The following is a 12,030-nucleotide window of genomic DNA, read 5'->3' on the forward strand; positions in this document are numbered from 1 at the left end:
ATGACAGAAGATTAATCAGGATGGTTCCTGCCAAATTGGAATAGTTGGCATGTGTGCTAATGTCTTAATTAGGCCAACATAACGGTGAGTCTTCTGGATCGGTCTAGTCAAGGAATTAGCCTATGTAAAGTGGAGGTGTATGTACCTTCAGGTTGCCTGTCAGTTTATGATGATCTCATGAGTTTCATGGGGTTTTCTTTGGCAAGGAATATCAGAGGTATTTCTGATAGCTCCTATCTCTCAAATCCAGCCATCAGTATTTGGAATTTGTTGTCAATCTCCTATCCAAGTACTGACCAGGGCACATCCTACTTCCACGATCAGGTGGGACCTAGTGCCTTTAGAGTATTTGCTATTTTGCTTTTTATACAACCCCTTTGGTTAAGAAGGGGATGACCCATTCCACCACCTAAATCCCTTTCTCCCACCTCAGTTACCCTCTTTCAATTTCTTCAGAGGTAACCACGGGTGACTTTCTATAGGCCATCAATCTGGGATTGGAATCAAAAAGATTTTAAAAACCCAGAGAGTGACTAACCCTTACTATAGCCCACTAGCTGCAAAATGCTATGCAAAATGCAAAAGGGGTCCTCCCTTTTGATCGTGCTAATTGGATTAAGCCTGAATGCAATATTAAATGCACCTGAGAAAGGAGAACAGAAAGAACTTGGGAGAAAGTGTGTATCTGCCTGCATAGGGGGAAAACACCAGCAACTATTGTGGATGCAGCTGTGGGTGAGTTTTAAAGAATCAACAACCATTCTCTATTTTTAGGGATGTGATTATTTTAAATTGCCATCAGGCACCTTCCCCATGGCACCAGTTCTGCAGAGCTTCTGCTTTAAAGAACTCCACCTACGTTTTTGGTGTGTTCTTGTCAGACTGATAAATCCTGCTGGAAATCTGTTGTAAGCTTGTTATCCTCTCTACCTGACTTACTCCTTTCATTCTTTGCAGGCTGGCTTGGAAGAGCAAGCAATAATGGGCGAACCCATGTCTCCAGTCCGCTTGGAGGTTTTGTCCCAGGTCAGTACGGGGCTTCTTGAATCACACCTGAACCTCCGCCTCAAGCTCTTGGTGGGACTGTGATGTGAACTGCTACTTGCAAAGGATTTAATTGGGAACTGGTTTGTTTTTCACTACCAGAGATTACATAAGAGACAGAAAGGTCTTTTAGTGATTCGTTCTCTCCAGGTGGGAGTCTTCTGGGATTTCCACAGGAGCTATCTTTAAACTTGTTTTTGATGTCAATCAACAAGAGCATAAACGTCCTAAACACACCAGATCCCATCTAAATTGGATCAGTCCTGGCAAGTACATGGATGGGAGACTGCCAATTCTGTAGGCTACATTTCAGAGGAGGAAACTGGCAAAATCACGTCTGAATATTTCTTGTCTAAGAAAACCTTATGAAATGTATGGAGTCACCATTAGTCGACAGATTATTTAAAGGCACACACATATAATAACCAAGTTTAACTTTTTGTCATTGTGCCTTCATTTCTGATTTATGGTAATCCTAAGGAGACTCTATCTTGGGTTTTAGTGTGTAACTCTTCTGTTTCTAAAATACATTTTTATTATACTTGATCTACATCAATTTTAAATTTACGACATAAACCAACATGTTCAGTGGTTTCTAGAGGTATAGTATGGAAAACTTCTGTCAGTGCTATCTGCTTTTTTATGCTAATAGAAAGTAGAATAGCTGCAGGTTTCAAAGAAATGTCTTAAAATTAGACAATCATAAAATGATTTTAAATTGTCAATTTGTTCATTTTCATATGAAAGACTTTTCCCGCAACTAGCCAGCAATAAAATGCACTTCATGCATTTTTCCAATTTTCTATGATTACTCTTGCTGTAGTTAACTTCTTAATGAGCAGGTCAGACCTACTCTCTTGATTAATCTCTTGATTAATCCCTTAGACAGCCCAAAGGCTAATCAAAGTAACAATGGTGTTCTGTGTGATAACAGGCCAAGTGGGGCTGAGCATTCACATTTCTACCCAGCCTTAGAGTCCACTTGCAGCACAATTACATCCATTCCTGCACATGGATTTGTTGTTTGTGTGCTTTCAAGTAATTTCAGATGTATGGCAATTCTGACGTGAACCTATCTCAGGATTTTCTTGGCAAGATTTGCTTAGAGCATGTTTTGCCTTTGCTGTCTTCTGAAGCTGAGTGTGACTTGTCCGAGGTCACCTATTGGTGACCATGACACAGCGGAAATTTGAAACATGGTCTCCAGAGTTGTCATCCCATGCACAAACCACTATACCATGTCGGCTTTCCTCATGATTTACCTGTCTTATTCTCAGGTATCAACACAAAACATCACAACTACCACAATTACCCAAACAATGCAGCCACAACATACCAAGAGATATTACACAAATAAATAATTATAAATCCTAAAGTGTCAAATGATAAAACACTAATGGGGGATTTTGGGAGATGCTGCCCAGTAAGAACATACAAATTATTATTATTACTATTATTATCATCTTTATTTATACCCCACCTTTCTCCCCGTGGGAACTCAAGGTGGCTAACAGTCCACACTAAACAAGTTTAAAAAGTTAAAAAAACTAATAACAGTGTGGTTAAAAACAAAATACATTAATACACTAAAATGGTTGCTTTCCTGAACTCTAATCCAATATATGTCATCCTGATTTCTTTGGAAAATGGATATCATTCAAATTTGACCAGTACGTAGTGGTGTCTACATCACTAAGAAATTAATCCTTTACTGCGTTATTAATCAGTAGTATCCTTCACAACAAGACAACCGATTCTATAGTGTCTCCATACACGTACTATATAAAAACTGAACTGGCAGAGGCAGGTGGAAATGGTTTTCTCTGCAGAGCTTGGAAAATCACATTTTTTAGAATTCACCCAGCCCACATTTTTGAGAGTTGTACTCCAAAAAAGTAACTTGTCTTGACCCTGTTTATTTGTGGATGCTAATGCCTAAGCTGGCTATTCAACAACGCTGGAGCCTGTGGATGTCTTTTCTTGATGAGGCTCCTGGTAGCAGATGGCTATTGAATAGAAAAGTGCATAATCAGCTTATAGAAAGAAAAATATTTGCATCTCTGTACTCCATCCCCTGCCTCACCAAATTGTGTATCTTAGCTCCCAGGAAACTAGTCTAAGGAAGCTTTATAAGAGGCATTTATGCTTGCATGTACTAAGGCCAACACATGGGTGTATTGGGGAAGACTGGTATCATGTTTATGAGCATCCCTTGGGTGACATGAAGCTGGCCACAAAGCATGCAGGTTGGGAGATTTGGGAAATTTTAGCCCAATTTTTTCCCCAAGTTCTCGTCTAGAGCCAGGTGCTGGGCTGTAGCACATCTTTCCTTAAGTGTCAGGCTAACTCAATGTGTAATGTCAGTAAGGAACAAAGCTTCAATCATGAATTTTCCTGTTCTTTGCAGCTTCAAGCCCATGGTATTGTAGCAGAGTACATTACGTACCCCCGTGTGACCTTAACCTCGTCCTCTCGCCTCTGTGTGAGGCACAGCCCTCTTGGAGACACCTCCCGGCACACTCTCACCCTCCTCGATCCCCATATGTCTCCAAAGGAGGGTGACGTTCCTGCAAGTTGGACCATACATCAAGTGCAAGGGGCATTGGCTAATCCCAGTCGTCCACTGCTGGCTGTTAGAGGTATTAATTGGAAGAACTTTTAGGAAATGAGAACAATTAAGGTTCCAAAGAAGAAGCGGTTATATTGGCTGGGGGATTCTCAGTGTTTTAGTCCAGAAATACAGTAAGATTCACATAACTAGTCAATCCATACCCACAATTTAATTTACTCATGCTCAGGGAAAAACAGTCACTGTATGAATATTCTGGTCTTTATGCCATGATGGTATGTTTGGTTTGCAGCCTCAAGTGGCAGAATGTACTCTGTTGGCTCTCCTTTTTTCTTCTGAATTGGGGACCACAATGGGGCCTTTTGGGGTCCATACTTTCACATTGAAAGGTCCTAGGTTGCAGAGTGGGCCATGTGCCTGTAATGGATTCACATCCACATTGCTCCCATCATAGTTCACATACATGCATATAATCTATATCCCTTTCTCCCCACAAAATAAATAGGTGGTATTAACACTTCCCTTCCTGCATAGGTTGCTGCCCAATTATTTTTGGACTTTTAATGGCAGATGACTGATTTTTTAATTTCAATTGAGAATGTTTTATAAACCCAACTGAGGTTTGTTGAATCAGATTTTGTAGGAAAATATTTATAAAACTGAAGTGATAGTAATAAAGCAAAATCGGCATTTGCAAGACTTCTGAAACAAATCAGGCTGATTTTCCTTTGCTGCTTGTAGTTGTTAATAAATCCATGTAAATGTCTAAAACAACCACTAGGTGGAAAGCTACACATTTTTGAGATTCCCACATTTAGTTAGGGGACCCCAAATGGGGTCACAACCCATAATTTAAGACACTTTGTCAATTCCATTGTTGAACATTTCAAAGTTCAGTGCTGTATAGATATCAACTACTGTCTTTAGATTCCTTCATATTAATGTAAAGAAGCATAACTTCTTGCAACAAGTTGCTTGAGTTTTTGTTGTCACTGTCATCTCTGTGCCCATTTGTTCCATTCATTTGGGCAGCTGTTTGCAGTGATTTCTTGGATTGGTACCCCAAAAGCGTTTTTTTTTAAAAAAAAAGAATCAGCATGGTGTGCTGATGTAGTTATAGTGTTTGATTTTTTCCTCTCTGGCTTTATCAATATTTGAGTTATAGTGTTACAGTTGAATACTATTTCTCAGATTTTTATATTTTGCAGTTTTTAAATGCTTTTAAGCTGCCTTGGATCCTGTACAAGAAAATCTGCATGATATAAATTAATTAATCAATTGAGAGGGAAGGGAGAAGAGACCATATTCCATTATGTGTTGGAATTAGAATTAGAATTAGAATATAATAGAATTATAATTAGAATATAATATTGGAGTTAGCTACCAAAAATTCCCAGATCTAGCAAAGTAAACCTATGGAACACAGCAATTGCCACCTCATTTCAGGGCTTCTCTCCCTCCCTCCTTTCTTTCCAGCTTTCCTTTCCTCTTCCCACACACCTTCCCCTCAAGGCAGGGTCTATCTTGGAAGGAGAAGCAGGAGGAGGCCAGTGAAGTCGACCGGTTCTTGCTTGGAGATGGGGAAAGGGATAGAAGTTCCTCTCTCTGGGGTGTCTCTGAGGACAATGGGAACTGGGAGATGGAAGGGAGGGAGGGAGGGTCTCTGGGGAGAAAGCCCCCAGAGACACCCCTAGCTGGACTTTGGAGAGGGACCAGAAAAAGACCTTGGAAAACTGCAACTCCCAGGGCTCTTCCCCTAGCCTTGAACTATGGCAGTTCAAGAGGTGCCAGGCTGCATTTATTCTGCCCCTGAAGCCCCTTCCTTCATCCCTGCCATGAGGGTGCTGCTCCTTTAGAAGTCCTCCTGGAGAAGGAGGCAGAAACACTGTCAAAGGAAGCACCACAGAAGAAATTAGTGAAAGTAGTGTCATACCCTACTCCTACCTATCCCTTCGCCTCAGCTCTTAGCAAAGGCTGGCTCGGGATCCCAAGGGGCCATCTAGTCCAACACCCTTCTGCATGCATGAAAAGCACAATCAAAGTATCCCAAAGTTGGAAGATACCCATGTCAAAATAAAAAAAAGTACTTTATTGTACAAACCCAAGGCCATAACAAAATGGTACAGATACTGTTGTAGCTCAGCCTGAGCCTGAGCTTGGGCCCATTCAGCCAGTAATTGTCCCTGCACCTGATTTGCCAGAGGACCCTGGGTTTGGGCCTGACATGCAGCCAGAGTTTGGGCCTGAGATGCAACCAGCTTTGCCAGAGGACTCTGGGTTTGGGCCTGAGAGGCAGCCAGAGTCTGTTTCTGGGACCAGAGACAGAATGGTTGCAAGCAGGCATTTCGAACCACATTCCTCAACGCCATAAAGACCAGTTTACCAGGTGTCAGATGGACATGCTAGTTTAGAAGAGGATAATGAGTTTGACAGGAGGGGAGTGATAACTCATCAAAGGAGGGAACGAGAATGTTTACAGAGAAGTAAACGACTACTACTGAAGCGCTCTAATGAGTAGTTTTCTCATGAGAGAAAGAGTTTTCTCATGAAAGATAGACCTTGAATTTTCCTTAAATACCTGGTTCTTCTCTGCTATAGCGGAGGTGGCAACATTGCAATTCAAGAAAGATCTTTGCTCCGTGTTCCAGTATATTTTTGCAGCCGTGGATTTTGCTTCAAGTTCCAGCCTTGTTTTGCCTTTGGATCCAGTTGTATGTTCCAGTAACTTTGCTGTTTGGATTTCCATTACCTTGGATTAATTTGGAGTTTGAACCTGCAATCTAGCCTTGTTTCCCGTGGATCCAGTTTGTCTCATGCCTGAGATTTGAACTTTGTTTGGACTATTCTTGATGCCTTTCATGGGACCGAGTTCGATATCTGGTTTGGATTATGTTTTTGAGTGACTTTCTTAGACTCTTGCTTTAAGATTTTCAAGTGCATTGCTCTTGTGGATTTAAACCCATTTTATTGACTCTGAACTTTATTCGCTTGTTCTTACTTATAACCTTCAATAAACAGCTTGTTTGCTTATATTCTGGGGCTCTGCAATATTTGCTTATATTCTGTGGTTTTGAGGTGCCTAAACAGCCTAGGGGTGCAACAGATACAGAGTGCACAGAACAGTACCCTCAAAGCAAACAGAAAGCAAAAGATAACAAACAAAGGCCATCATCATGCTCATACAAAGAGCAAAAACATTGTGAATTATCGATATTTACAGATACATTATGGGGGAGGGTCAAATTAGCTCTTTGAGTCTCCGTGGCAGTTGATGGCAATTTTATCTAGCTCTCTCTTTCTGGTCTTTTTTGCAGACATAGCAAAAAAAGAAGGCACTTTATGTGTTTACATAGTCATTTGAGTCACTCAGCAAAACCGAACCGTTTCTACAAGAGAGTTATTATTTTCTTTTATCAGAAGGGGTTTCAAATATCTTTCTCCTGGGTCACTATACAAAGGGCAGTTTAATTTGTAGTACACAGTATCTTCCACCTGACATTGGCTACAGCTGCAAAGTCTGTTTTCTAATGGCACATTATGGTAATGACTATCTAACATTGCAGTGGGCATTACTTAGAATCATAGTTTAGTGAAGGCAATTCTTAAGGAGGATGGCTTAAGTTTAATCAGATATCTGGCTCTAAAATGTTAGGTTTTCAACAAGGGGATCCATGGGGAGAATTTTGAGTTCCCAATTGATTGCAGAGCCCTTCTTCAATCAATCCTAAATAGCCAGTCTCTTAATTGCATCTTATCCATATCCAAGGCCGAATTCAACTCAGAGAGGTTGTAGCCATATTGGAGAATTTCTAGATTTGTTTTCCAATGTTGATGGTTACTTATTTCCAAGTAACACAATGCTGGAAGACTGTTACTTGGTATATTTGTAATTTTTTAAAGTACCTTAATTGGACACAATCTACTTTTGTTTTGACTGATGGCCATAGATTTGGTATGCAAAAATGCTGTGGGAGTTCCAATTGAAAAAGAATAAAGTTTTCAGAGGAACTTGTTCTGAAATATTTCCACAGTTTTACAAGTGTTCATACCTAGGCCTCAGATTTCTGCACCAAATAGCACCTGTGACAACACTTGCTACTGAAAATTTTTAGAGCAGGTTCAATTGGCTGACCCACCCTGCTTATGGAAAAAAATTCATCAGAGCTCCACTGTTTTCTCAGCTTTCAACTTCACTCCTTCCATGTGACATTTCCAGGAAAGAGATTCACTAAAACAATTCCCAGATATTTGAATACATGGGTTGGTCCTATGGCATGTTGGCCTAAAGACGATTTATACCTCGGGCAGTGTCTGCCAAAAACCATAACCTTGGTCTTGGAGTAATTTATTGACAGATATTCCTCTTGGCAGTAGATACTGAAAGCCTTCAAAAGATATTAAGACCCAGCTGAGAGAGGGAGATGAGCACTAGATCAACTGCATACATCAGGGTGAAAATATTTCTGTTCCTGATTACTGGTGAAGGAGAGTCAATTTTAGCTAAACAAGGCACTAAATCATTCACATAGATGTTAAAAAGAGTAAGGGCCAGTAAGCACTTCTGTTTTACTCCCCATGCTGTTGTAAAAGGTTTTGTCAGATAACCTGGAAGATACTCCCCAGTGAAGAACGCCCTCTCCAGTGAAGTCAGGCAGGCTCCCTCCCTCCTATCTTTCCGTAGGAAAGTCAAAACTTGGTTGTGGGGCCAGGCCTTCGAATAACAATTAGCAGCGCTAATTATTATTATGTACGCTGGAACTCAATTGACAGACCCAGATTTTTAAATTTGAACACGCCCATCTGTATTTTATAATGTGTTTTATAAATGTCTGGTGTAAGTTAATTAATTTTTAACTGTTTTATAGTACATTGTACAATTTTTATATATGTGTTTTATTGTAAACCGCGCTGGGTCCTCTGTTGGGTGAGAAGGGCAGGATATAAATATTGTAATAAATAAATAAATAAATAAATACTCAAAGGTATCCAGTCCACCCTCCTTCTGCATACAGGAAAAGCACAATCATAGTATCCCAATATTGGAGGATACCCCAAGGAACCATCTAATCCAGCCCCCTTCTGCATGCAGGAAAAGCAGATCATAGTATCCCAGAGTTGGAAGATACCCCAAAGGTCCATCCAGTCGAACATCCTTTTGTCATGAAGAAGAAGCAGAATCATAACAACTCAAAATTGGAAGGGACCGCAAAGGGCTATTCAGTACACCTCTTTCTGTCATGCAAGAAAAGCACAATCAAAGCACCCCAAAGAGATGGCCTTCCAGCCTTTGTAATAACAACAGCTGCAACAACAACCCCCAGGGACCATGCAGTCCAAACCCTTCCACCATGCAGGAAAAGCACAATCAATACACCCAAATAGATGGGCATCTAGCCTTTGTTGTTGTTGTTGTTGTTGTTGTTGTTGTTGTTGTTGTTGTTGTTGTTGTTGTTATTATTATTAAAATAGCAGAAGTATGAGATGTTTTTTTCTAAATGAAAACCTCACGTTTTCAGGTTAAATTGCTGTGTTGGCACTTTGCGATAACTAAGTAGGTTTTGGGTTGCAGTTTGAGCACTCGGTCTCTATAAGATTCACCATCCCTTGTCTAGCATAATAAAGCATCAGACATATATTTTAAAAGGGAGAAAATGCTAAATCTACCACAACAAATACTACAACTTCCAGCAACCTCTTGGCACATTTGCCCTGTCTGGAGGAACCCTCCAAATTATTTAGGGCAGAGAGAAGTGAGAAGTGATAAAGTTTTCAGTAGTTTTCCTTTCAGTTTGTCTTTTTCCCATGGCTATGAAGGGCTTCTTAATCAATTCATCATGAAGCAGCACCAGTCTACCATGAGTATGTTGAATATTCCATGACTACATATCACTGGGCTTCAAACATCAGATGACGCCAGGCCCTCCAATTTCAGCCACTCTCTAATTTTCTCTTCTTTTGTTTCTAGCAGGGCAGCTGGCCCAGATCTATGATGTGGATCAGCGCTCCTTAAAAAACGAATGGGAATTTGCCCACCTTATTGAATACTGGGTATGGCTGGATGCAGACACCTTAGCTGTGGTAACTGAGGAAAATGTGTTCCACTGGACTGTGAAACGTGAGTTTGGTAGAATATAAAGGGGAATATTAATCACTGGGGCAGTTCTTGTTGTGTGGCATGTAGCAGGTGGTTTAGATCAAAAACACTATGTGGAAGTTGAGCAAAAATTGTTAGTATTGCAATAGAATTAGAAGGGATCTCAAGGAACATTGAGACTAATACTAGTAGTATAGGAATTCACAATTAACGCATCTCTGAGAAGTGGCCATCTAAACCCTGCAAGTAGTCTATTCTACTGTGAATCATTTTTACCTTCAGAACATTCTTTCTAATGTTTAAGTAGAGTCTACTTTATGGTATGAACTAGATAAATAAGGATTTTACTTTAATCTATACAAGGATGGACTGGTTCAATAAGCACACAGAGCTTAGAAATAACTGGGGGATTTCAGGGGTTGTAATACCAAACATGCACATTGATGAGCTTTGCAAATGTGTGGAAGTGAATCAAAAGAAAAAAAAAATCTGTGTTGGCTTTATACAGGCATTTACTGAAACCAGATTTTGAAAGCTGGTGGATAGTCTGGAGATTGGCCACATATAACAGCAGCAGTGAATAGGAAACGGTAACTTGATATTTTATCTATCATTTCGCTTCAAGGTACCAGACCAAGATGGAAGTTCAGCCGACATGAAAGACTCTGTGGCATGGAAATTGTAGGCTATCACCGGGATGCCAATCATGTGTGGATGGCTCTTTCAGCTTTAAAACTTGAGCAGGTATACAATCCAGTGCCTGTGCTGGATGGGCAGTTCTCATAGTTGTAGCACACACACACACAAAAATACAAACTCTTCCAAGTCCTGAGTTGCTTGCAGGGGGCTTTGGACATTAAACCAGGGCCCCCGTAATGAAGTCACACCTATCTCCCTTTTTCCTCTTGCAGGGCCAGGTTGTGGGTCTGACCCAGCTGTATTGGAGAGGGGGTTCCCTGTCTCAGGTCATAGAAGCCCAAGCAGTGGCTTTGCCACAGCACAGATTTTCCAGAAACCCCAAACCTTCAACTGCCCTCTTGGCTGCTGTGCGAAGAGGCAAGGAACGAATGGGACAGGTGAGATGGAGCTTAGGTAAGGACAAACAAGGAGAAAGAAAGTTTGCATACTGGATTTCAGAGTGTGATGGAAAGGAGGAGAAGCTATTTTCCTTGTTTTGCTAACTGTTAACCCTCTCCTTGTCTTTCAGTTCCATGCGGTAGAGCTTGGCCCACATCAGGCAGGGAATGCTGCCCTGCTCAGTGCCCGTGGCACCTTGCCATTTAAGGGGCCTTGGCTGGGAGACTTCCCCAGTACTGTACAGGTACAATCTTGTCATTCCTGGATAGAAATATTTCTTAGAAAAGGAGCTAAAGATGTATGGGTGGGCAATTTCTCCCTACCAGCTCTATCTCTAAGTACTGCCCATGTTTTCTTTGCTGCTATTCGATTTCAGGAACCTGGAGAGAAGTTACAAATAGAGTTCTGTCCAGGGCCTGGTATTGTTCTGAATATTTATAAATGAATTAGATGATTAATAGAAGGCATGCAAATATAGGTGTATATTTGTGGGGCAGAGATAGTTAATACCCCGGAGGACAGGATTAGAATTAAAAATGACCCTGGCGTTTGGAGAGCTGGGCCAAAATGAACCAAATTTTTCAACAGAGATAAAGATAAAATGCCGCATCTAGCCAGCAAAAATAAAATACACAAATATAGAATGGGTGACAAGTGACTTGAAACTAATTCAAGTGAAAAGGTCCTGGGAATTATGAAAGTTCACATTCTTAAATTTGAGTCAGCACTGTAATGCAGTGGCCAAAAAGTCAACATAGTTTTGGGCTGCATCAAGAGAAGTATAGTGTCCAAATCGTAGTTGGGGGCGGTTCAAGCTATACACGAACTGCGCACTTGCTGAAGGCGCAGTCCTCTAGAGGGCGCAGTTGAGGCGCCTTGGAGAGTGTGATTAGCCTGCCTGGCTGCAAGCTGATCTGCTTGCCTCCACTTCCCTCTCTACTGGGCTCTCTCACCCTCCCACCACCCCTCCAAAGCCGGGAGGGGGAGAGCAAAGGAGCACCCATCCCTGCAATCTGGGAAAACAACAGAAGTGGCTGCGGCTCCCTCAACACTGCAGCCGTTTCAGTTGTTTTCCCACGCCTCGGGAATGGGTGCTCTTTCTCACTCCCCCCCCCTTCCTGGCTTCAGAGGGGCAGTGGGAGGCTCCCACTGCCCCTCCGAAGGCAAGGGGGGAAGAGCGTAGAAGCACTCGTCCCCACAGCCTGATTCCGTGCCTCAGGATGGGTCTCTTTCACACTTTTCTCCC

General features: G+C 41.5%; 1 protein-coding gene across 7 annotated transcripts in view; it reads left to right on the forward strand.

The window, feature by feature from the left end:
* Positions 1 to 12,030, forward strand: part of LOC100551794 (clathrin heavy chain 2) — a 43,313-nt gene that overhangs the window by 2,200 nt on the left and 29,083 nt on the right. Inside the window, exons 1-7 of one of the 7 annotated variants that reach the window (XM_016991639.2) lie at positions 2 to 84; positions 958 to 1,026; positions 3,452 to 3,683; positions 9,579 to 9,728; positions 10,333 to 10,451; positions 10,619 to 10,783; positions 10,915 to 11,028. In XM_016991639.2, the coding sequence (XP_016847128.1) occupies positions 982 to 1,026; positions 3,452 to 3,683; positions 9,579 to 9,728; positions 10,333 to 10,451; positions 10,619 to 10,783; positions 10,915 to 11,028 (825 nt within the window). In that variant the 5' untranslated portion in view covers positions 2 to 84; positions 958 to 981. Of the gene's footprint in view, position 1; positions 85 to 142; positions 325 to 382; positions 736 to 778; positions 867 to 957; positions 1,027 to 3,451; positions 3,684 to 9,578; positions 9,729 to 10,332; positions 10,452 to 10,618; positions 10,784 to 10,914; positions 11,029 to 12,030 lie in introns of those variants that run through there. The other 6 variants (XM_062969804.1, XM_062969805.1, XM_008105299.3 and 3 more) reach the window with 6 other exon arrangements.

Source organism: Anolis carolinensis, chromosome 2, assembly GCF_035594765.1.
Source record: "Anolis carolinensis isolate JA03-04 chromosome 2, rAnoCar3.1.pri, whole genome shotgun sequence".
NCBI lineage: Eukaryota > Metazoa > Chordata > Lepidosauria > Squamata > Dactyloidae > Anolis > Anolis carolinensis.